Raw genomic sequence first — 25,608 nt, 5'->3', positions numbered from 1 at the left:
CAGTTGTTAAGATTTACACAGAAAATACAAATACTCCTTTGTGTCTCTGGGACGATCTTTGATCAGACTATTACACTGTGTTACATACACCACTTAGTGCTACACTGTCACCACACAATTTGTATCTGAGCTTTTGTGCATCTAATATTTAATGTAATAGGATTTCTAGGTTACAGAACAGATGGCCTTCCTTGTCCCTTATAAATGTTTAACATTTCTATAATCAACTGATTTTTCAAGCTCACAAGTAATTCAACAACTGTCATATGCTTTAGATATTGAGAAGCATTGTGCACATCTGCTTATAATACTTTTGAATAACATAGAATAAACAGGTAATGGGATTTTTGTTTATTAGAACTTGCACGAGTTGCTTTGAATCAAGTTTTAAAGCTATCACTTGTATATAGGGAAAAGCCTTTTATTTTCCTCTTCACCAGTTTAAACAGTGAAGCTGAATTTCTGATGAGTATTTTTAAATGTTTAGAAATAAAGGGTAATAAATAAAATGTACACTCTTGTACATTTTAACACGTTTTAATTTGGATTTTTCTCAACTGACCAATGTTTCTTTTGGAAGCAGGCTAACCAGTGAGGTATGAGAAAACAGTGATTAGCTGATTAATTTCTGCAAAGTAATATACTTCAAGCAAATTGGAATTCTTTTTGTGCCAAAGTCATAATGGATAAGGTCTATTTATGTATCTTAATGGATACATGACATCTATGAGTATATTGTAATAGATTTTTGAGGTTTTGCTTGTAAGATGGCTTGTTAATATGAATACTGTAAGCTTACTTTTTGTTCTTGCAGTTCTCAGTGGCCTCTGTTCTAATGACTGTCCTCGGAAAATAACAGTAAGTGCAGCTGTGCCTTTGCATTACTATTTAAGTTTAAATAATCTGGAGCCTAATTATGCTACAGCAGTTCACATACATAACTAAGACATTGTCCTGAAGAATCTGTGATTCAAATGCTGACTGGCCAAGTTGTGCATGTTTTGAGACTCTTTCTCCAGTTGTCCAAGAGATTAAATCCATGGACTGATTCTGCAGTCATCTTTGTTATGCAGCATCACAGGAGCTGGGTTATGTCAGGTCCTAGGAAAACTTGTGTAATGCAGCTGGATGCCCAATCTATGAAGTGTGCCAGGTCTTGTTTAGGGCAGGTATAAAGGCCAGGCAAAACACTGTGGGACAAATTCAGCCATGGGCTGCCAGGTAGCAACTTCTGAGCTAAAATCAGGTACTTGGGTACAAGGAAGGAAAGGAGGAAAGGGAAAGAAATGTTTCGATGGTTCTGCAGGTTAGCTACATGTAGATGTGTTAATTCTATTTCAGATCTTTTAATCATCTTCAGTGACCCTGCAAACCACCTGTGGAACTTTCAGTTAGCAAATTACAGTATTCACAGTGAAAGCCCTAGAAGGGGAACTCAGGAATCAAAGTTAGCTTTTGCAATTCAGCTCTACAAAAATGTGAACTTTAAATGTAGCTTGAAAATTTAAAATAAAAACTCCTTAAAAGGCAACCAATTTTTTTCTTCACACCTCTTTTAAGTCATCAGGTTAATTTATGATTAAAAAAAAAGTGCTAAGAGGTTTTTGGTGGTATTGTTAGCTTAATTACCAAAATGAAGAAGAAGTTTAGAAAACGGATGTTCAACAGATTTTGATGAACGCTTGATTGTCAAGGTCATTGAAATACTACTGCCTTCACTGTAAACAAAACAACCTAGTATCATGAGGTATGCTACGCCAGAATACAATTACTTGGCCAAAATAATAACATCAAGTAATGTTCATCTTTCATAGTTCTGCATTAACATCATATTTTGTCTCCTTACACCTTACTCAGGCCAATTATTGTTTTCCAAGATCTGACACTGGCTTTCATCATCATTATTTATTCTAAATGGTTTACAACTTACTATTTTTTGCGTCACGATGCGAAACATTCACCATCTCTTCAGTGTTCCTTTTGCAACTCCTCTGAAAGGTCTTTTTACTGAACTGGACGTCATCATATCAGCTTCAGTTCACTGCTTGAAGAGGGGAAGAAAAAGGAAAAAAAAAGAAAAAACTTTATTTAAAATCTTCTCTTGCAGCTGTTCCCTGTCCCTCCTACCTTAACAGCTAATTTTCCCCCCACGTATGCTCATACTTTTCTCACACAGGTACATGACACGGTTCATCACTCAATAATCCACAACTCCCTTTGATTTTCCTTCCTTTTTTAGCCCAATAAGTGCTCTTTGATGTTTAAGCACATCTTTTCTCTCCAAATAATTTATTTAAAATAGGTATCAGTACTTGAAAATTACTGTTCAACTATTTAATCAAATAAAACATTGCTGAACAATGATAATAATTTTGAATTTATATAGTATTTTTAGATTAAGAAAGTCATTATGATGGAGCATTGTCCGGAAATATTGAATGAGTTCTGTTTTTCTCAGAACATGCAATTATAATCTGAGGTTTTAGATTTTTAATATACTTAGAGCTGCGTAGGAAACATCAAACCTTTTGCCATAGGACTGAATAGCATTGCTTTCTTCATGAGAAACTGAGTGGTACTTAGACAACTGGTTAGCCTTATTTTGAAAATGAGTTTTCACATATTGCTATGGGCAGAAGAATAGCAAGACTTCAAAATTATCCATACCCTAAAGAAATCATTAATCTGTAAAAGTTTGTCTTTGTTGTAGTATTTGTATCAGTAGAGCTTTGTCTGTTGCTAAAATTTTGCCTGCTTCTTTTCCCTCCCTTCTCACTGTCAGCCTTTTGGTGTTAATCAGCCTGGACCTTACATTATGTACACAACTGTTGATGCAAATGGATACCTGAAAAATGGGTCAGGTAAGATAATCTTGTAAGAATAGACATTGCTAATTAATAGCAACAACCTATGGAAAGAGATGTGGATGTTTTGGATCCTAAACTAGCGATAATCCTTTCACACTGAATACTGTGCACAGAACTGTTTATTTTACCCCAGGAAATATAGACAAACAACAACCTGAAATGTGTATCAGCTGGAAAAACATATTCTGATACTCTGTAGTACTTCTGTATTCATACACGCTTAATGTTGGGCTTGAAATCATAAGCCTGCACTTTTGTTCAAACTAGTAATTACTGCCAATATGAAAATGCTGTGTATTTTTTTTCTAATTGTACAAATTCACTTTATCAAACTAATTATTCTGCCAGTTTTGCTCTTGGCTTCATTGCTCTGAAAGGTTTCTTCATAAGCTAAATGTAAGAGCTTACTTGTTTAGTCGGAAACACTTAGAATCCCGCAGTAAATCTAGACATTTGTAGTTAATCTAAGAGAGCACAGTGTATCAGGCCCATGCCCTAAGGCAGCCAGTTCTGGTGGGTAGCAACTGGCATATCTCAGTATTGGCAGTTGCCAATATGATGGCTGGCAAACTTTGTGAGAGCCAAGTCTCTGAACAGCCTGTCTCATTAACCATACCAAAAAGATATTGGCAGAGGTCTGTACAAGATCTCTCTCCTTATCCCTTCGAAGCTTGGACTTCTGTGGATATGAAACTCATTTCAGTATAGTGTCTTTCTGGTTATTTGTGGTCCCAGATAACTTGAATACACTAGTCTGCTGAAGCTAATGGTTACTGAAGAATACATGCTAAAATAAAACAACCAGTTCTGTAAAATTCAGCAGTTAGGTAGAAAACAAAATTCCACATGAGAAAAAACTTTATGTAGAGATGAACAGTTATTCAGTCTGTTTTGTCCTCAGGCTGGCCACGTGGTCAGCATACAGTTGGAATCAGCCAAAGCCTGAAATGTTCTTGCCCAAGCAGTAACAAAGGAGCACAGCAGGAGGGGAAAAAAAAACAAAACAACAACTTAGTGTACTGTGGAGAAGTTCTGAGGAAATAGAAGAACAGAAGATAATTCTCATGCATGTTGCAGACAGGAAGTAGGCTAGCTCGTAGAGGGTGCAGGATTCATCACCATCCAAATCTAGATATGTTTTGCTTCATGCTTTGTCCTGATTTTCAAGGCAATTTAATTCAGGACAGATTTTTAGAGATTGCTTCTGTGTTGTCCATATTTAATGCACACTGGTGTGCCTTTTCTGTTCACTTCTCAAAACTCAATACCCAGGCATTAAGCTATTTTGTTTCCGTGTTGCATGTTGGCTGTAGACTTGAGTTTGTGCATGAACACTGGCAAGAGTACTAAGAACGTTCAGAACGCTACTAAGAATGCTGTTGAAGATGAGCAATATTATTATACCCATCCCTTTTTCAAAAGAGCTGAGTGCTCTTTTTTTAAAAGAGTAGAAGCATAAACAGCTTAGAATTGCCTTCATTTCTTAATAAAAACTCTTCTTCCACAAGTTTGTGTAATAAAATTTTGAATTCACTTATCTCTTCTTTCTACTGTTATCTAAACTACTTGCAGTTGATTGCTGCACCTCTACTCTTCAGGGCTGTCTCCTTAGAATATGGATATCAGTTATCAGATAAGCTGCTTTGTGACAGCTGTTGTTAGAGTTGCTGGAAATTACTGTAATTTCTGGATTACAAAATTTCTTTCCAGCCTGGCACCAGAAGTTAGTTCAGTGCATTCTTTGAATGAATGTGCATCTAAATGAAGAGGTCAGTGAGTTTAAGGAAGTGTAATGTGTTTACATAACTTCAGGTTCACTGGTACTTAATGTGGGCCTGCCTAAATTCGGTACACCTGTTTAAGGAAAAAGCAGCTTCATAATCCCTTTGGCCATGCACAATTTGATACCTATGCACAATTGTAGTATCAGAAGTACTGATTAAGTAACAAAAAAAATGACTGCTTTGCATAAATGAAGAAATGCATTAGTGACTCCATCAAACTGATCTTTTTTTCATTAGTGAAGTGCTATAAAATGACTATAAATCAAATAAACTACAACACAACCTCTGCTGAAATCTAATTCTCATCTAGATGCAATGTTCATGTAGTCAGAGCAGTTTTTCACTCTATTTATCTGTGCTTAACACTATCTCAGAAGTCTGATAATTTAAGTGAAGTCATACAATACATTTATAAGACCACTTCTGACAGCTAGTAGAATCTGTATTACCCAATTCTGTAAGGCACCGCTATATTTGGGGTACCATAAATTCTAACTGTGTAGGGGATTGGAGGTTAGCAGACCTGGATAGTTTATGATATGCTACTTTTTGAAATAAATTGACATAATTAATCAGAAGATGAAAAGTAATGCATCTGTGGTGTGTGAAGTTCCAAATATCTATTAAAAGCTTAATTCACAGCAAAATCTGATTTGAAACTTTCCTTGAGGAACTAGAGAATTAGAAGTTTAGATGGGATTGGTTTGTGTGCACTCATTATGTAAGCAATACATATATTATAACCCAGTGGCAAAATAAAGATGCTCCAATAACTGACCTCTGTATCATGGAAGAATGCCCATAACTTACAAATTTCCTATATTTGTGGGGGAATAAAGCTGACTTAAAATGTGGACATATTCTATGTATCATTTTCTTAATCTGTGGGAATTGGGGATGTTGTTTGTTTTCGTTTGTTTTCTGGATCTCTTGAAAGGAAAATAAGTAACTTTTTGTAAAAACATTGTCTTAGGGTTTGGTAGTTCTTTTTCAGGAAGGCTGCTTTCAGGAATGTCAAGTTCAACTTGTTTACAATTTACTATGGGAAATATCTATCAAATACGATTTCATACTGCTATGGCACCATTAATCTTCACTACTACAATAGTTGCAATAATAAGAACCTAACAGAGCCCAATCATGATGAATTTCCTCTTCTGTTTTGACATTACAAAATAACAGTAATGAATTTCGGGTGCATTTATAACCCTCACAGTATGGCTACAGAGAATTTTGTAATACTCTTTGATTGGTTTCTCAGCTGTAATATGTTAATAGATTTTTTGAGTCTGTATAATTCCTGCAAGTACTTCTCAAAGTCACATTTTCTGGATGTATTATATTAAGTTTGTAGGTAAACTTTCTTCTTTCTCAAGTCCTACTTGTAAAATTCAGTTAACATCTTCCTAACTGGAATTATTGGCCTACAGCTTATTATCTTGAAATGTCTGTTACAGCCAAATCGTATTCTGTTTGACTGCCAAGAAAAACCTCAAGCAATGCTTTCATAAATGTGTATTGGCTGACAGTACCAAACCCAGATGGCATTTCTGGGCCATGTGTAAACCTACAAAACATTTTTTTCAAATTAAGCTTTTAGAGTATATAATCTATATACCATTTTAAAACTAATTTTTGTCAATTTATTTCCATTTTTTATATAATATCTTGGAACAACCCATATTCAAAGCTTTTAATGTTATGAAAGCAATAATGACAGAATCTTGTAAGTCATAATTACACTTTCTATAAAATCTCTTTCCTAAAAAGTAACGTGCATGACAGTGTTGTTCTTTTTCTAATGAAAAGAACACTCCACATTTGGTTTACGTTTTCCTGTCAGCTGATGCTAATTGTCTTTACCAGAGGTCTTACAGGAGGAACAGTTATTGGTTGAATCATTTGAAACCAAACTAATCCATTCTCCTTAAGTTGTGCTGGCATTGCTGAGCTAAAGTAAACCACAGAATACTTGAAGAAATGTTCACCATTTTATTTCTGATGTTCCTAATCCTGCAGGTCTTTAGTTGTGAAATACAGTATCTTTCATGTATGCAATATTCATGCAAACAGTAGAATAACAAGGCACATACGGCTGTCCTTATCAAATTCATTTTAAAAGTTCTTTGATCTGCCAAGTCTTAACTACAGCAAATTTGCATAATTGAGAGGGTTTTTTAAAACGTTGTTAGAATTATTCTCTCTACTGTTAACATTCCAGTATGTTGTTAAAAGATAGCAGAATAATAATTAGCATGCATTCAGTGTCTTTTACTTCTACACTCCTCAATTTGCCTGTAATCTTACTACAAGAAATATTGTTAAATTAACTAAAAGGAATAGCAATTGCCAAAATGAGCGTAAGTATTGGGTCTTACATCATCCGTCAACATCTCCATAGACCTTTCCTCTCTGAGAAGGAATTCAGGTGCAACAGCTTTTTATATTGAATGCATTTTATGATCAAATCAGATTCTGTGGTGTAAATCTGGGAGAAGTAAGCTAATTTTAGCCATGCATTCTGATCCTGCTTCCTACCTTCGTCCTATTTTTTTTTCTTTTGGAGTTTTTATTTTTCAGGAGTTTTGGCTCCACATCTGCATTTCCAGGTTTTTATTGGCTTCTAAGGATTTTTTAATATTTTTCTGAGATAGTTTTTCAGCTGAATCTTTCAATCTGAATCCTTCAATCAATAATACCTGGCATAAACAAGAGTACAATGGCTGAACTTTGAGCATAGAGTAAATTAAAGTTGTTCTTGTGACACGGTGAAGATACATGAGTCAGATATAATAAATACAGCAAATGCAAGCCTGGGGGTTCTTTTGTAGTGTACTTCTCATTTCTTTTAGACTTCAGCATTCAAAAAAAAGTCACTTGTAATAATGAATTAGCAGTCTTACTCTTTGGTTTTGAATGTTTTTTTAAAGGCTGATAGCAGTTAGATAAGGCCAGTATCACTGCAGGTTGTCTATACTGCCATATTAAGAGTTCTGACCACAGCAAAATTGCAGATGTGACATTTTTGCAAACTGTAGTACTTCTTAAATAATGATTCTTTGTGTTTTCTTGAAAAGACTACGTACTTGATAAGTTTGATTCCATTTTTTTTATTATCAGTAACATCCACTGATTTTCTTAGAATTAATATCCTTCTGGACTCAGAATAACAGAAATAGGAGCACATAGTTTAATATAGAGCAGCTGGTTAATTTACTGAACTATTTTCAGAAACTACATAAGGACAATTTCATGTTGTAGTACTGGCACGAGAAGTATTTTAAATCTGTTATTAGATCAGCTGCAAAGGCTGAAGAAGTTAAATGTCTGAATACCCCTGTAGAAACTTTGTACCATGAACACCAAGCTTCCTTTAGCTATCACTGTCTTTTTATTCAGCTTTCTCTCAGCTACCTTGCCCCTTTTTATTACAGTCCAATTTTTGTCTTCCTGCTTTTTTTCTCCCTCTTCCATGCAACATCTGAGTCCTCAGATGACTTCATTTTCTCTCCTTTGTAGATGAGAAGCCTTGAAGCCTGTCTGTCTGCTGCTTTGCACTGACAGATAGGACTGGCAGCTCTGCACTTCCATAACCTGAGCAGGACTGGCAGACTCCTTGGCATGCTGACTAGGCAGACAGATGAGAGAGAATACAGTTCTTTCTAGATATTTTTGTGATAAGGGCACCTCTAGCAGTGAGGACCTGTTATAAAAAGCTTTTGGAGATTTTTTTTTGTGTATTTACCAATTACATATCAAACAGGGCTGGAGCATCAAGTCGATATGTATTTATGTGTTTTGTCTGCAGCTTCTGCTGTGGACTTCTTAATTTTCTCTCTTAAAGTTAAAATAGATCTATATTTGATTTTATAGTGAGTTAGGGTCATCGTTGCAGCTTGTGTCTACCAAAAATTTTATAACTGTGAGCCAGGAACCACAGAACAGTAAATCCATTGTTTACTCAAAGATAAATATCCGTAATATTATTGAATGAACACCTTCATTGGGTTGGTTATGTGGATCAAGCCATGATTTGCTTGAGCAGCTGTAAAGTTCTGTGGACTGATAAAAAGTGCATGTTATATTAGAGCTTTGGTTTTGTTTTACACTTTCCATGACAGAAGGGTCTTTCACGTGCTAAGTCCTGCCCTTCTGGCTTTTGGAAATCTGCTCACTCTTTCTTGTTGCATTGTGTTCTTGTGTGTGTTCACCTCACTCAATTTAGTTAAACAGCACATCTAGCAGTTTTCTTAGTAATGAATCACAATGTAAACATTGAGGAGTATCCCAGATAAAAGCAAACGTAGCTTAATTTCGTTAGACACTTGACACTGCAGAATTTATGTAGATTTCTACTATATAGTAAGAAGATTGTATAGATGGAAGAACTTAAATCACTTAATAATTGAGTATCTAAATTCAGTTAAGAGTTTTTCTGGTTGCTGCAGGAAGAGATGACTGTAGTATGTTTTTCTGTATAACTTTTTTGTATAGAAGCCTTTCTTGAACTCTTAATATTGCATGCAGTATTACCAAATTTAAATATTCAGGCTTTATAAATAAGACAACTTCATTCAGTAAAGGGTTTGAATATCCATAATGTGGTCATACAATTTGTGCTTTTCTGAAAGGGTTGGTTATTCTAGTTTTACTCTGCAATTTTGTGGCGTGAAGTTGTTATTAATGAAAACATGTTCCAATATAATTGCATCAGCTTCGGTGCTTGGGCTGTCAGAAGTACCACAGATGTTAGCAGCACCTAAGGCATCTAAGTTTCTGGAACTTCAGAGGAAAAACAATATTGTAGGGTAAGGCGAGAGGTGAAGTTGTGCTGCATGCATTAGAATTTCCTTAGCAAACATGCAGGTCACAAGAGGGAAATATCCTCAGTCCTTCAGAAGCTCAGGTTGCCATTCTGCAAACTTCTAACCAAAAAAGGAGCTCTTCCTCCACTTTATTTTCCTTTGTTCTCTCATCAGTAGGCTACAACTTCAAAGGCAGTAATAAGGGAACTAAAGTAAAGCTTTCAATGAGAGCTGAGGAAATTCAATTTTCCAACCCTTTGAAAGCTTTCCAGCTTGTTTAGTTTTTGGTGGCTGTCAGATAAGTTGTTTTCTACAATAAATTGTGTTTTTACCAGAAAAGCCACCTAAATTGTCAACACATAAAAAGAATGTAAGTCTGAAACTCAGCAACTACTTGTTACATTTTTGTAAGACTGGGGGGGTTGGGACTTTTAATGACGGGTTAATACATCACAAATACCATGTATAGAATTCACAGTTACTATTTATATACATATATATTTGTAACAGCTTTTGACAAATACATCATTTTTCCAATTATAGGAAAACATAGCAATAGGAAGAAACAATGTAGTATTTTCTTGTATGGAAAATATATTTGTCTATTCTGTCCTCTAATATATCAAATCTGGGAGACTTCTGAAAGTGAAAATATTTTTACTATATTTTAAATTAATCTTAGTGACTTTAATGATTTGCATTTGCAAATGAGGTTTTTTAATTAAAGTTTACTAGTTTTTAAACAAAGAAAGAGACACTACAGGTCTGAAATTGAAGTTTCCATTAGTCTGGAAGTTTATGTAGTGGTCTCATGCATTCTGTTCTGTTTCTTCAAAATTTGTTTAAACTGATTGAAAAATATCAGTATTGTGAATCTAGTTATGTAGGTATCCCGTATCACACATAATCAGTTGTTTTAAAAAATAATGGAATGCATTGCATCCACACGTAAATGCAATCACCTTCCATTAATAAAGTTCAATTGGTTTCATTTGAGCACTTATACTGCTTAGATGCAGTCACCCTGAAGTAAGCTGTTGAGGACATTCAGCAAGTTAATGTCAGAGTAATGGAAATAAAAGGAATATGTCTTCATTCAGATATAAAAGAATGAGTACTGTATGTGTTACAGAAAACACATAATTTAGTATTCAGACAAGACTTTCTAAAGGTTAATGGTATGGATTGTTTCAGATTTGATATGCCAGACTTCAAAAATAAGGAGATAGATACAGAGATGATCAGAACAATTTTTGAATATTAAACTCTGCAAAATTTTGTGAGGTTTGGCTACCTAACATCAAGAGCTTTTTCATAAAAGTTCGGTACACTTCTCATTGTTATTGCTTTTTTGCAATTTTAAATGGAGCATTGGAGTAATTAAAAGACTTTTACGGAAGTTGATAGATGCAAGTGGAATAAAACAAGAAGTGGTTTCAAAGATCCCTCATATTTGGTGTCAGCTGGCTTTAAAACAAACTAGAACCTTCTCTGTGGTATCCACCCAAGTCCTGCTTAGCTAATTTCTCCCAATTTGAAGGCAAAAAAAAAAGGTGTATTTGTACTCTGTAGAAGGAGGTGTTCCTTTCTGACCTTTGCAAAAGATTTACTTACATCTTGAACCATAAGATTTCATCATCCTTATCCAAGTAGGCATAAGAACCAGTATTAGTAGCCATGAAATTATTCAGTGCTTTTAAGAATTCTAGTGCAGTAAACTTTTGAAAGGCTGACTGCACACGCTGTATGACATTTTCTTTTATTTCCTTTAATTTAGTTGACATTCATTTCATTTGTATAATGAAAGAAAAAAGGAAGACCTCTGTTACAGTCTCCTCATAATCCTAAGTATTTCACTCAAAAGTCATTCTAAAAACCTTTCAGTGTTAAATATTACAGCAGCAGCTTGTTCTGGGAGAAGTCCTTTGGAAATCAGCATTACTGAAGCACTTTTTTAAAGAAAATTCTTCATTGTGTTAGAGCACAAACAAGTATTAGATATTGCATTTGTTTTTAAAACAAAGTCAAAATTAATAGAGAAAAATTTGACACTCAAAAATCCTGAGACTGCTGTTGTATTTAAAAACAGCAGCAACAAAAGCTCTATCTGTTGATCACGTAATTCTAATTGTGGTGGTGAAGTATTGTTAAACTTACTAGTCAGGGAAGGGCTGAGTTCACTGTGGTTTTTGAGATGCTGATATCCATGCTGTGGAATCAGATCACTTGCACAGAACTCTTCTAGAGAATGAACAAAGAATCCACGTAGGATGTGAATCAGTTTGCCAGACATTAAGATTACAGGGTTTTTATTTAAATGGAAAAGCTGGCTACCTTGGAAATGGCTTGTTAGTGGACCTGTAGATAACTGCATGCTTCTGTTTTCCTACTGCCTTCTCAGAGAGAAATACTTTCATTTTTATCATATAGTTCTCATTTAGTTCTTTATAATTACGTGCTCTTGGTAAGATGCAACTTCCAACGACTGTAATCCTGTTGTCATTAAATTATTATGTGAGAATTTGTTTATGAGCATTTTCTCAGCTAATTTTGTGACACAAGAAAAAACAGTAATTACTAATTACTATTAGCAGGAGTTAAAGTGAACCTTGTCATGTTGAATCTGAGCATGTGAATCAGTGGGGCAAGAGATTTGGTACTGGCTATGTCTAAATAAACATGAATAGCTCATTTCTCCTCTAATTCTAACAAATAGCGGTTTAACATAGAAAAGGCACTTGAAAGAAGCATCTTAACCTAGAAATCTGAAGCATTTAAGCAACTCTCCAATTAATTGTCCACTAATAGTTTGGAAATGTGGGACTGAGCCTGTGAAAATTAAAAATAAAATCACTAATGCAGTTACTGTTATTTAAACATGTTTATAATAGCCCCTAAAACAAGTCTGTATAGGTAGGGTTGTTTCAGAAAGTTTATTTTCTTACTTTCTAATTTCATTTCAGCTGGACAGCTCAGCCAGTCAGCACATTTTGCTCTCCAGTTGCCATACAATGTGCTGGGCTTGGGACGTAGTGCTAATTTCCTTGATCATTTGTATGTTGGCATTCCTCGTCCTTTAGGAGAAAAGGTTAGTTGAAATTTATGATTCTCAAGCTAAGATTTCTGGTATAACCTTTCATAATAGAGTTTGGATAGAAAAATTGCTAATGACACATTTTATAAGTATGAATATCAAAGTAAGTTTGAATACAGAAAAGTTTGCTAAAAAAAACCACCTTGCACATCTGGTATTTAAGGTGGGTACAAGCTCCAGTGCCAACAGTAAAACTAAAAGATAACTGAAGTTGTGTATAAATGTTAGTCATGTGGTGCTTGTTTAAATCATAAGTGTGTATTAGACCTGATGGTCCAATTGTTATGGTCTCAGCTGTGAGATTTCCCTGGGGCTGATCTGGCTAGCCTGTAAACTCGCACAGTCCTTTCTGCTTCAGATGACAGCACCATATGATAGGAGGTGGAGGTTACTGTTATCAGCTAATCTTGAGTTGAAACATAAAAGGGTCCTGACTGTTCACAGTCCTTAAAAATCTGATTGTATTACTTTAAAGAGTAAGGTACTTGTATCAGTGTACCACTGAAATTATGGTTTGGATAATCAGTAAAATTCCTTTGTAAAATCGGTTCCTTTTTTCTCTCCCTGTTATGTTGTTGCTTTGTATCTGTGTTTTGAGCAGATATTATGTTTCATATCAACAGCATTTCTCTTGTTTTAGACTTTGTAGTTGTTTAAAGTGCTTTGGAACTCTCAGAATAACAGACAAACATAAATGGAAGGGGAAAACATCACTAAAAAAAACTCAGAGACTTCTGAGTGTTTTTCCCTTTTTTACATTTCAGAAGAGAAAATACTTTGCTTTTAAGTTTGTTGACTTATTAGGAATTGACATAGCCTTTGTTTTACTTCCAGTCTGTTAGAAAACAAGAATGGACAGCTATCATACCAAACTCCCAGCTTATAGTCATCCCATATCCTCATAATGTTCCTCGAAGGTAATTTCATTATTTTGAATTGCACTTCACAAAGTTACACTATTAACGCAGATATTAAAGTAGGCATTCTTTTTTCTTTTTTTTTTTTCTTTTAAGTGACTCTAAAAGCAGTGAAGGAGTAAGACTCAGTTCTGTTACTGTTGTTGCCACTCTGACTGGACAGAATGTTTTTTAGTATTTACATGTAATTTTATGTAGTAACCATTAGCAATCAAAGTCATGAACTCCTGTATATAATAACATATTTGTTGGATATACCAGCATTATTTTTGACAAACTGTAAGCATGGTAATGGTTGAAGCAAGCATTTTGGTTTCTTCAAACATGCAATTTCTGCCCAGTTGTATATAAAAGCTTTGATTCAGCCCTTCTGAACAGAGTCCGTTGCCACAGGTATCAGTGTTTTTCTTTAAGAAAAGGTGAAGGGGTTACTTACATAAGCTCTTCAACGTTGAATTCATTTTGAAATTAACATGTTTATCTCAGAAATCAAACATGTTTCTGTCGTTGCTATTAGAGAAAACATTAGTCACGTATTGCAGCTGCTTTTTGCCGCTTGATCTACTAGTGAGGTCAGTTGTGTTTATCATGCAGAAATGATTCTGACATCAGTTTCAGCAGCTAATTTTACTACAGAACAAATAACAGTTGAGAAGTGACGTGCCACTTGAGTTACTAATTAACAACCAGGGGAATAACATCTGCCAGATGGAGGAAATTTAGTTTCAGTGTTAAGGTATTTAAAGGTATGCATTATGAAGAATATCTTTTTAGTCATCTTGTCCATAAGCTATTTCTGCTTCTTTAGAGAGCAAGTTTTTGGACACTAAACTGTGGAGATTGGAATTCCAGAAGAATTAAGATTTCATTTTAAAAAGCCCTATTAATTTATGATTCCTTTTTAACGTAAATATGCCATTTCCTGGGAGGACTGGGTGCTGCCTCAGCATTTAGGATCTTGCTGATAGCTTTCCCATGATAGGAAGTCTGAAGTTGGCGTGTTACTGAGCCTTGGGACCCCACAATGTTCTAGGGATGCCTTCCAGAAGTCCCTCAAGTGCCTCATTTTGTTGCTCTCCTGTATTCTTCTGCCATAGCTAACTGGTTCTGTTGCCTACAACTAGGACCAAAAAAATGCCAGTCTCTGAGGATACTCACAACATCCCTGGATAAATAAACTCAATTTCAGTAGCATTACTTGAAAATAATTATATTAAGCTTTGTATTTCCCAATCAACACCATTAAGCTCCAGTCTCCAAGTGCAGCCACTAGGTTTTTGTGGACTGGGCTGCTACTAATCTCAACACCAGCAAGTTATTTTGATCTTTATAAGCGAAGTCTATTTTTTACTTCCTAATTAAGGGTATTAACATTTCCTTGGATTTTTCTCTTTTATAGCTGGAGTGCCAAGCTGTATCTGACCCCAAGTAACATAGTCCTGCTAACAGCTATAGCCTTAATTGGTGTCTGTGTTTTCATCCTGGCAATAATTGGCATATTACACTGGCAAGAAAAGGTAAGTTTAATTAGCTAGTATTTTTCTGTATTTTCTATTCTTGTAGACTTGTACATTTTTGATTAGCTTGATATTATTTTTGACACAGACTGTATTAATCCCCAAAAGGTGTGGGTTTGTTATTAACTCGGTATTTATTGAAAGCTTAAAAGTTGGCATTGTTTCTACTTAAGCTCAAAGGCACTTAAAAAGGGAAATGAAGAAAAGCATTGATAAGCTTTTGCCATTAAGCTGTTTTTCCCAACTAAATAAGAAGTTTTTAGTTTATATCCAAGCTTTTTATTTGGTAGAGTTTTAGGAAGTATAATATTCAAGAAAGGGAATATAAATTCAGTTTACTTAGCTTGAGTTGCTGGTAATCTAAAAAAGAGGAAAAACATTTTTTCTGTAACTGTCTTTGCTGATTGCACTCACATTAGCATTCAAGAGTGTATAGGGAGACAATTGTGTGCATATTGGCTGCTTTGCTCTGTGTGTCTGAATTATACATGCAGTGTATAGAAATCTATTGATTTGAAGAAGCATTTTGAAAGGGGCCTTTCATGTCACAAAAGAAACGCGTTCCCATTTTTCTTAACTACGTGCAGTTCGCAATCATATCCAACTGGCAGGATTGCCAATAAATGCTACTGCATACCCCAACCATAATCTTAGCTGTCAAATAAAATTACTGCGCGTTTTGACATGGTAGAACTGTTTGTTATTTTGTGCTTGTGGAAATAAAATGACCTTGTTAAACATTCAGATAGGCTTTGCGCATGCTTCATATTGAAATGTTACTTGTCTGTCATTCTCCACTCTTCAGAATGCTCAGTGTGGTCTCCAAATCATAGTGGTGCTGGGAATGTAACACACACAGCAAGGAAATACGAATTTTGTGGTGTCTGTCCTTAATGTGTCCTGACGTACCAAGAAAGCATTGCTAATAGTAGCTTGGTCTGTGTGCTGCCTGGGTTTAACTCTGTCTCTAAGACATCTAAAGCAACAGGAGTAGCAAAAAAAAAAAATGTTTGATCTCTCAGTTGTGAAGGACTACGTATAATTCCATCTGGTGGAACTGAGATTTAATGACAATGTTTAAAACTTCCTTTGCTGATAATAAGAATTCTTGTATGTTGATGCTCTGCACTCAACCCAGAGGGGGTGCTTTCTGAGCCATTTTAAGTCCCATTCATTAAGTATAAGTGAATGAAGTGGTGTTGGCTATGCGTTGAGCTCCTTTCCAGCAGCTGCATCTTGCTCAAAAGCACAAATATTTAGATAAATTGTGTATTTTTAGATTACTGTATAAAACAATAGTTAATTGCTATAATTTTCAAATGCCCTTCCCATTGATTTTTACCTTCCCAGTTTTAGAAGAAATGGTTGTGCTACAGAACAAGTAAAAATCCTGACCTAGGCAGTATTGTGAGCCAGTGGCATGACTAGGGGTTAAACTCAAAAGTTTTCTGTCTAAGTTTATGCTTGGTTTTCTGCCTCTTCAGTAATCCTTTCATAAGAATACTGTTCTGCCTTAATGCTGTTTTCCCTGCAGACTTCTAGAGTACTTATCACAAAGAAATAAAGGGGAAATACACTGGCAGCTGCAATCTCTTCTTTTCCCCCAGAGGATGTATCTGTATGTAAGCTGCCTTGCTTTACTCAGCAGTTAAAAGAAAGCATGTACTTTGACCTCCACAGATAAATAGGGGAAGTCCTTTGTGTTCAGTATTTCTTAAGCACTGAGCTGCCAGCCATTATAGTATTGTTTAAATAACTGTAGTATTTAGGGATACTACGTCGCTCTGACAGTCCTTAGAAATTTTCAATCCATTAAAAAAAAATGAGTGGCTTTGAGTTATTAGTTTTTACTTTTGATACATCAAATGAAAGAGAAGCTGAGGAAGAATTGAAGCCATTATTTTCTCCTACAACAATACAGTCTGCTGCTTTCCTGTATTTTGATTCTCTTTAATTTGCTTTGTGATCTTGGGACTAGTCATGTGAGCGCTACACAATGATGATAATCCTTGCCAAGGAAGTTTTGATGTACTCATCAGAATATCAGTTACTGACAAATTTTGAAGATGTAATTTTTTCACGAAGCATGCAAGAAATGGAGTGAAAATTGCTTTCTAAGTGAGCCTACATAACATTGTAGAATGTGACAAGTGTTTTAATTTAGCAAAGTATGGCACTCCCCTTTTCCCACCCTGTTTTTGACATTCAGAATACTACTGGCATTGATAAAGACCCTGCCAAAAAGCCACACAGATGTATCTTAAACTTCACTGACAGCCCTGCTGCTGCCACAAAATGCCATAAAATCCAATAGTTAAATGACAGCTCGGCTGCTGCTACAAAATGCAGTAAAATCCATAGTGAGCCCACTGGAATCTCTGTCATACATAAACATTGTGTGATGAGGAAAACTCTGGCCTTGAGCCAGAGCAGATGACAAACTTTAATGGCAGAACACATGCACTGATTTCTACCAAAATTGTCATGTATATTTATCAACTCGGGTACAAATCGGAATGCCTACACAACAGCATGCTGTAAAGGCTTTTCTTCATTTTACTCATTCATCAGAAAGAAAAGAAAGAAATGAAAAAATATAAGCAAGCTGAAAAAGCATTTAAATTTGTTTTGCTGAATTTTCTTTTACTAGGATTTGTAGGGACTGTCTGATGTGAGAAAAATACTGGTTGCTCAGAAGGTTCACTGTGTGTTCAAAACTCCTGAAACAGGAGCTTTCCTATTCTGTCACTGCTTTCAAACACAAGGGAGGCAGGGGGCAGAGAACACGTTATAGCACCTTCCGTTGGTTCTAGGTGTGGTTTAAGTATGCTCTCTTTTCCAGGCACAATCCAAGCTACTCTTTCAGCAGACCAATGTGTGTTCTGCATGAATAAGTGGGGCAGTACATCCTACGTTTCATTTTCTGAACAGAAAAACACGAAACGGTCTTTTTTTTTTTTTTGCCTACTTGGTGCTGTTAATTGTTGGTTGGACCACTAGCTTTGTCTGAATTTGTATTTAACATTTAAATAAAAAAAATCTCATTTTAAGTGTAACATAGATGACAACATTTAGAGTTAATCCAAAGTAATTTTATCTCATATTAGGCTAAATACATACGCACTGGGAACCATCCTTTGGTTTTGAAATATTCCTTTTATAAAAGCGTTATTAAAACAACAGAAAATTATAGGTCATAAATAGAAAAACAGCTGAGCGTTAACAGCAGAAGCCCATTTTGAGTAGATTATTGCTATTACAAACTGACATCATTTAAAAGCTAATTATTGAGGCTTTTACTAAGCTTTTTGCCTTTTGTCAAATGAGTGACTTGGAAAAAACGAACCATTCTCTGACATTTGACAACTCATTTCTGTAACTATATCCCGTGAACTGCTTTGCTTTTTTGTTTTATTTTTCAGAAAGCAGATGACAGAGAGAAGCGGCAGGAGGCTCATCGGTTCCATTTTGATGCCATGTGACATGCCTTAACATTTATGGAGGACCTGCTATTCCTTTGCTTAATTGAAATACTAAATTTTGATTTGTAAAATGATTGCCATGGAAAATATTGCTGGTGTGCTATTTGTAAATGTTGCATTATTTGGTATTTATTTGGAGCATATTAAAATTAGACCCGAATGTCTCTTAAGGCCTTCCAGTAAAAAACAGAAACAAAAAAATCTGTATATAACAGCATTTGGTCTTTATTTAACAAAAGTGTACATTTATTTTTCATAGTAAAAGGGATCATTTTGCATGTATACCATTGTTTACATACCACCAGTTCTTTAGTAATATATTTGATAGGAAGCTGTGTAAATAAAGTTTAGCAGTCTAGTGAGCAGAATACTTTGTACCACTGACACTGGTATTGTCCTTTATACATTCCAGCAAAGTAAACTGCCTTTCAGAAAATTAATCTTGAGCAATTTTTGAGATGATATAATCATTAATTGATTGCTTAACCTAAAGTATTCTGTATTTCTCATTGCTTAAATTCATATGTGCTATTGCTAAGGCACTTTGGACTTGGAGAACTAAAAGAAACCTTCAACATTGATGCTAGTTCACTAGCTTGTGGGATAGATGCAGTATTTATATGTTAGTTCTAAGAAGACCATGACACATTAAAAAGAATTGAAGTCATAAAATGTATCAGCGTGACACAAACTGCTTTTGTAATTAAACCATAACCGTGTTTATTTTAGAAAGGCTTAAAGTCGTGAAAGTCACTTTTGTGGGTTTTGCTCTTGTAAGAAAAGTGGGGGACTTTGGACTTTGGCAGGTGCTTGGGCTTTTTTAAAGAAATGAAAATAAGAATTTTGGAGCAGAAGCAAAATGAGGATTGACTCCCTAAAATTCATTATTAGATGGTTATTGATACCAGATGACCCGTAGAGGTCCCTTCCAGCCCCAACAGTTCTGTGATTAACAGGTGAAATGTACAAAGATTAGATGAATAGCATAATAAGACACTCAGAATAAGCAATACCTGATATGCCCAAACACCACAAGGCTGTAATAACTACAGAAGCAGAGTGGCTTAACTGTGTATTTAAAATAGTGATAATGTTATAGTTGCTCAGTATAATTGGAATCCTGAAATAGTTTCTAAAAATAATGATGCTTGTATTTAATAGTTGTTCCTATGTTCCTATATTCTTAGTGATACAAGTTTACATTATTTATTGTGCTTTTAAAGCTGTCAGCTTGCATTCCTAATAAATACCATTTGAGAAATTAGAACACACCTTCTCATCAAACTAAAATGTGTTGTTCTTACAGGGAGTCACCTCAGAAGAGATAGTGGTTAGTGAGAACTCCTTATCTCCTCCACCCCAGCACCTATCCTATAACCTTACATACATTTGTCAATACAGGAAGAGTAAAGGGAGAGCAGATACAAAGCTTGAGCTCATTGTCCTCTGTGAATCGCAGGTAAACGATTTGCTACCGCATCAGTGCTGAAATGACCCATTAGAACAGCAGCTCCAAGTCAAAAATCAGAAAGGTACTGAAAGTCTAAATTCTGTAGTTTTTACAAAATACTTGTTATTTGAACTGATTAGATTCCAACAAAGCAGACTTTCAAATTACATTTCCATTAGTTTTTAGGATAGCATATCCCCTTAATACACACCTGTAATATTTCTCTTAGAGTAATGTGAAAGGGTATACTATTTAGCTAAATCCTTAAGGCTATTGTACTTCTTAAACCCCACTGCTAGAATTCTCTCCCATCAGTAAAAGTAATAACAGGTTTCATAATTAAGAGGAAGCACAATCTAATGCATTCTCTTTTTCAGATGGTTGGAGAATACAGCTAAATGCACAATGCCACTATGGCAGCAAAGTCATCCGTAGCCTTCTATCACAATCTAATAAGCATAGATTAGCCTCCTTATGTTTTTTGGGAAAATAGTTAGGAATGAAATAACCTCATGCTGACATTTAAGCTGTTACTGAGTTAACGAAGCAATGAACTCGGTATGTCACGCTTTAAGGTGGTTTGCATGCTCAGTAGTGTGTTGTTACATTACTTCATGTATAATACTTTCTTGGAGCTTTAATAGCTTTCTTATAATAAACTTTGACAGGTTCTAACTATTCATAGCTTGGCTTACAACAGTCTATACACACTATTCTGAACTAAGGCATTAATTCACCTCTTGTCAAAGGCTTTACATCATATTTGGCTTTCATAGGCATCAAAAATTTGTATTGGTGAGGTTGTTACCGTTCTACCCCTAAGTTTTAAAAAGCGGTGTTCATTAGAACATGTGTTTCTAGGTAATGTTCAGTTTAGCTGAGAACTAAGGAACAGTTTTAACTGCATGAATTTTCAAAATAGATAATACAGCCCTGGTAAGAAATGCTATTGGAAAGCTTCTTCAGTGTGAATTCTCACCTATATAAAAATACTGTTGACATGCCAACTGACAGATGGCTGTTGAAATACCAGCTTGCTTTGTTCTCATTTTCCATGAGAAGCTTTAAGACTGAATCTTCCTACTAAATTTATCATTAATGCAGTATAATCCACAACAAAAGAACCAACTCTTCTGCTGCAGATTAACAGGCATATTCTATACAGTGTGTTATCTCTCCACTGACGATGAGGCCGTCTTTAATAACAGACAGCTGCTCTAAAAAGATTTGCTACAACTAATTGAAAAGTAATCATTATAAATGCACTGAGTCAATTCAGGACTCCTAGAACTCCTTTCAGACAAATGCCATTTATGTAGCCAGGAGAACTCAACCCTGTAAGTTTCTGCTGTGTTAGCGTATAATCATCAGAGCTTAGCTTTGTTGAAACATTGTAAAAGTCCTAAACTGTCCCAGCTTTAAAAGTACTCATATCCATAAGAAATATTCTTTAAAATCCTGAAAGTAAAATTATGCTTAGAATAATTACAAGTAAATAGTACAAAGACCAGTGAGTTCACAAAAATTTCTCTAACTTGAACACAGTCTAAAGAAATAGGCAAATTCTAATCAAAACCTTTCAGTATTTAAGAGGGGGTTATAAGAAAGGCGGGGATGAACTCTTCAGCAGGGTCTGTTGTGATAGAAGAAGGGGAAATGGTTTCAAACTGAAAGAGGGGAGATTTAGATTGGATGTAAGGAAAAGGTTTTTTCAGTAAGGGTGGTAAAGCACTCAAACGTTGCCAAGAGAGCTGGTAGATGCCCTATCCCTGGAGACATTCAAGGTCAGGCTGGACCAGGCTCTGAACAGCCTATCTATCTGTAGGTGTCCCTGTTCTTTTCAGGGAAGTTGATCTAGATGGCCTTTAAAGGTCTGTTCCAACTCCAATGTTTCTATGATAATTCTATGATAAATGTTTTGATCAAAGAACAATATCAAGTAATTTTTCTTTAGCTCTTAAAGACTGTTTTGCTGCTTCAGTAGCCGTTGTATTTATTTCCCCTGATTTTGGCTACTGGACTTCTGTGTTGAGGCTGAAGTGATACTAGCCGCAGCTGTCACTTGGAAAATATTGATCATGCAGTACAGTTTTAATTAACTCCTGTCTTCAGTGAATAATGGAACCCCTTGTATGAACTCTTAAAAAATAGATATGCTAACCTTTTTCCATGACTTAAGATATAGAGGTCTGTAGATATATTCTAATACTCTGATCTAATAAAACTGCCTAGCAAATACAAAAATGTGCAGGAAACTTTTGGAAGACTATCAGTATTCTTAACAGATTACTAGCAAGTTTGCAATAATCTTCTTACCTTAGCAGTAAATAACAAAGTTAGTTATTTGTTTGTGTATGATTTCATATGATATCACCACAATTAGAGGTCCTTCATTTTCCATCATTTCCTAACAAGAAATTATACACAGGTTGTTCCTAAAGTCACTGATGAAACGTACCACCCACTGCCTCCCTGTGCTCACACCCACTGTTTGGTTCAGCAAGTGTCAATGAATGTCAGTGGGTGCCAGGTTTTCAACATAGAAGATTTAAAAGATACGCCTTAATCCAAAATCCTTTTTGTAATAATTCACTGTTACCAACTGTATTTTTGCAAACTCAGTTTTAAGAAGGATACGCAGGTATCCCCAAACAAAGCCAAAACCTGGCAGCTGGGGTAAGGCTGCTTGTGATGTACAGTCTGATACCAGACAGTAGCAAATATGTTAGGTGATATTAAAATTTAAGCTTCTAGGGGAACAGTAATACCAAATTAAAAAAAAAAAAAAGTTTTGAGGAAGGAAGAGCTTGAATCAGAATGAGTTCTAATAATGGAAACGTAAGCCTTGTTCAGACAGCCATTAACTATACCAGAATGGGCAGCCTCATTGCCTTCCATGAACTACTACTCAGAAATAATGACAGCTCAGCAGAGCAGCAGAACACACACCTGGTCATCCCAAAGCAGTTTTCAATCTTTGTTAACTCCAAAACTCAAATCTAATTAACTGAAGCTTAGTGCCAGCCTGACCTGATGGCACAGCATTTTCCTCCCTGGAAACCAGCATTCTGCAGGCTTCGAAAATGGGAAGTGCAAGTTTTTCTAACTTGTCTCTAGTTTACTATGTAAGATTTTAAAGCACCACCTATAATGAGAACTGTAACAAGACAAAGCAACCGGGGTGTCCAGATGAGGAATTTTTCTGAAAACAGCAGTAAGTGATGGCAGAATGTGCCCAAACTTTGGAGCTGATGCTCATAGCCACGTCTCCCACACTGACAGCTTGATGCAGCCCAGGGAAAAGAGGAGGCAACGCTGCTCTTCACAAGGGTGTAACAGCTCCGTGCATCCTGGGAATGGACAAACTACAAGTGGAACTTTCAGTTAAATACACTGTAGCAGAGGTTCTTTGCAATTAACTGCCAACTTGTACTGAGCACAGGATATTTCTATTTTCAATCCTGTTTCTGTTTTGTGAAATAATTGACTACAAATCATTCCTTGAATGCACATTCAGCTTGCGGCCTGAGACTCACACTACTTCTCTTGTTTCTTGTATGATGAGTAATAAAAATACCTGAGCCAGATTTTGCCCTCAGCTCCACTGTGCATTCCAAACAAAAACAAGCCCAGCTCCCAGCAGTCTGCACAGCAGCACCGTCCGTTTTCATTTTGTGCTCATGCACTGCAGAGAGGATAAAGAATTGTGCATACTGCACAGGAATGGTAGAAATTATTGCACTGTAAAGTATTTTCTAGGATTACTACAAAAACATTTTGTTACCAGAGAAGAAAACTACTAAGCAGATCCACCTAATAAGGATATATCTTCATACAGGAGTTTTCACTGTGGAGTTTGCCATTTCATCATACCACTATAAAAACACACGGTTATGAAGTGAGTACAAAGAAATTGCTTTATCCATTGCTGAAATGCTGCAGCTATTTAACAATTCATGGGAAAACGACTCTTTAAGGAGCAACTGGATCATCTCTGCTTGAAATTGAAAGGACAATTCGAGTAAGCGGAATAATATAATTATGTAACTTGGGATTTTGCCACAGCATCGAGCTTAATACTTCACCAAGCTTCTTAGAACGCTGAAATGGATCTCTAATGCCCACAGAGCTCCGGCCCTTAGCTTACAGGTCTCAGCTGTCCCTTTCGGGCCGGCGCTGGGAGGAGTGAGTGCCCCCCCCGCTCCCCCGCCCCCGGTGCCTCCCGCCGCGCCCACCGGAGCTGGCAATCACGAGAGCCCGAACCGTTTAAGTGCTAAGCTGAAGCAGAGCGACCTTTTCTAACAGGATACGCTGACCTTTGAGCGTCGTAGGAAGAACTCATTCAAACACAAAGCGCCAATCCACGAGGGAATCAGAGCTTCACATCTCTCAACCTCGTTCGAGAGCGGCCCTCTCGCTCACATAGCTGGAGCTGCAAGTTGCAGTCCTGCGTCTATTGTTGTCTGTCGCGTGGGTCCCACATCTCCCTGCGAGGCGCCCGAGCCCCGGCCGCCCCCGCCCGCTGCCGGGAGATCCACGGAGGCGCCGCGCGGAGCGGCTCCGGCGCAGCCTGCGGGAAAGCCGCGGGCCCGCAGCCCCGGGGCTGCCGCAGCGCTCCGTGCCCGGCCCCGGTTAGCCCTGCTTGGCGCCTCGGGACCCCGAAAACACCGCAGCCACGCCATTCGGCGGTGCGGGGAAAAGCCGTCCCACGCCGATATTCTTCGCACGGTGCTGCCTACGGGAAAGTTGAAAAATTCTCTCCCTCGGCAGCGGCAGCCAGCCCCCGCCGTGCACCCGCCCCACCTCGGGCTCTCCCCCGAGCGCCAGCTCCCCTAGCGAGCTAACCCGCCGTGATGGATCGCCGCGGGGATGGCGGGCGGCGGGCTGGGTGCGCCTGATTATTAACTTCTCGAAAGTATTAGCTCCGTTTGAGCCGTCGCTCGTCAGACAAGAACCGCACAATAGAGTGTGATGGGCTCCTCTTGTCGCTCGGGCTCCAGGCGGCACAACGCAGCCATACGGGCGGCTACCGCGCGGGCCCTGCCACGAGGAAGAGGAGGAGGGCACCGGCTGCCTTCCACGCCGATCGCAGCCGCTGCGATGCCTGACAAAGGCGGCAGACTGCACCCGGATTCGCCCGAGCCACGGTAGCCGGCGCCGGGCGTACCGGAGCGGGGACCCGGGCGCCTCTCGCAGACGGGAAAACCCCGGCAACCGAGCGGGAGGACGGCCCCGGAGCCTCGCGCACGGCGGAGCCTCCCTCCCTCCGGATGGGGAGAGAGCGGCGGCCGCCCCCGCTCAGTACCTGCCGGGCGGGAGGAGCGCGGCGGCCCCGCCGGCTGCGGCTGCTCGCGGGGCTCCGCGGGGGGCGGGCACATGCGTACAAGCGGCTCAGCCAAGCAAACACCCCTCACATCTTAAACGAGCTTCATCCACCGGCAGCCGCTTCAGTCGGGCTGCGAGCCGCCGGGCTGCGCTCGGCCCGCTCCGCGGGGAGTACCCCACCGCTCCCCGCGGCAAGCCCAGCCCCGACGGCTCCCGCCGCGTCCCGCTCTAGATGGGACTGAGCGCGGCGGCTCCGGGCTCGGGCGGCGGAGGCTGAGCGCGCCCCGCGCGGGGGCGCCGGGCATGGCCGCGGGCGGGCGGGGGCCGGCCGAGCCGTAGCCGCGGGCTACAGCGCCCTCGTGGTGGG

At 37.8% G+C, this 25,608-nt stretch overlaps 1 protein-coding gene across 1 annotated transcript in view; it reads left to right on the top strand.

Annotated features, from left to right (window-relative positions):
• Positions 1 to 19,733, top strand: part of ITFG1 (integrin alpha FG-GAP repeat containing 1) — a 67,498-nt gene extending 47,765 nt beyond the window's left edge. The window contains exons 13-18 of the mRNA XM_065733221.1: positions 815 to 858; positions 2,783 to 2,861; positions 12,420 to 12,544; positions 13,385 to 13,467; positions 14,867 to 14,984; positions 18,407 to 19,733. Of these exons, the coding sequence (XP_065589293.1) occupies positions 815 to 858; positions 2,783 to 2,861; positions 12,420 to 12,544; positions 13,385 to 13,467; positions 14,867 to 14,984; positions 18,407 to 18,466 (509 nt within the window). The 3' untranslated portion in view covers positions 18,467 to 19,733. The remainder of the gene's footprint in view (positions 1 to 814; positions 859 to 2,782; positions 2,862 to 12,419; positions 12,545 to 13,384; positions 13,468 to 14,866; positions 14,985 to 18,406) is intronic.
• The last annotated feature ends 5,875 nt before the right edge of the window (positions 19,734 to 25,608 follow it).

Source organism: Cyrtonyx montezumae, unplaced genomic scaffold (assembly GCF_038088225.1).
Source record: "Cyrtonyx montezumae isolate F1298 unplaced genomic scaffold, pur_monq_1.0 scaffold_17, whole genome shotgun sequence".
NCBI lineage: Eukaryota > Metazoa > Chordata > Aves > Galliformes > Odontophoridae > Cyrtonyx > Cyrtonyx montezumae.
Note: the sequence above shows the minus strand (reverse complement) of the source record. Positions and strands in the feature narration are given on the sequence as shown.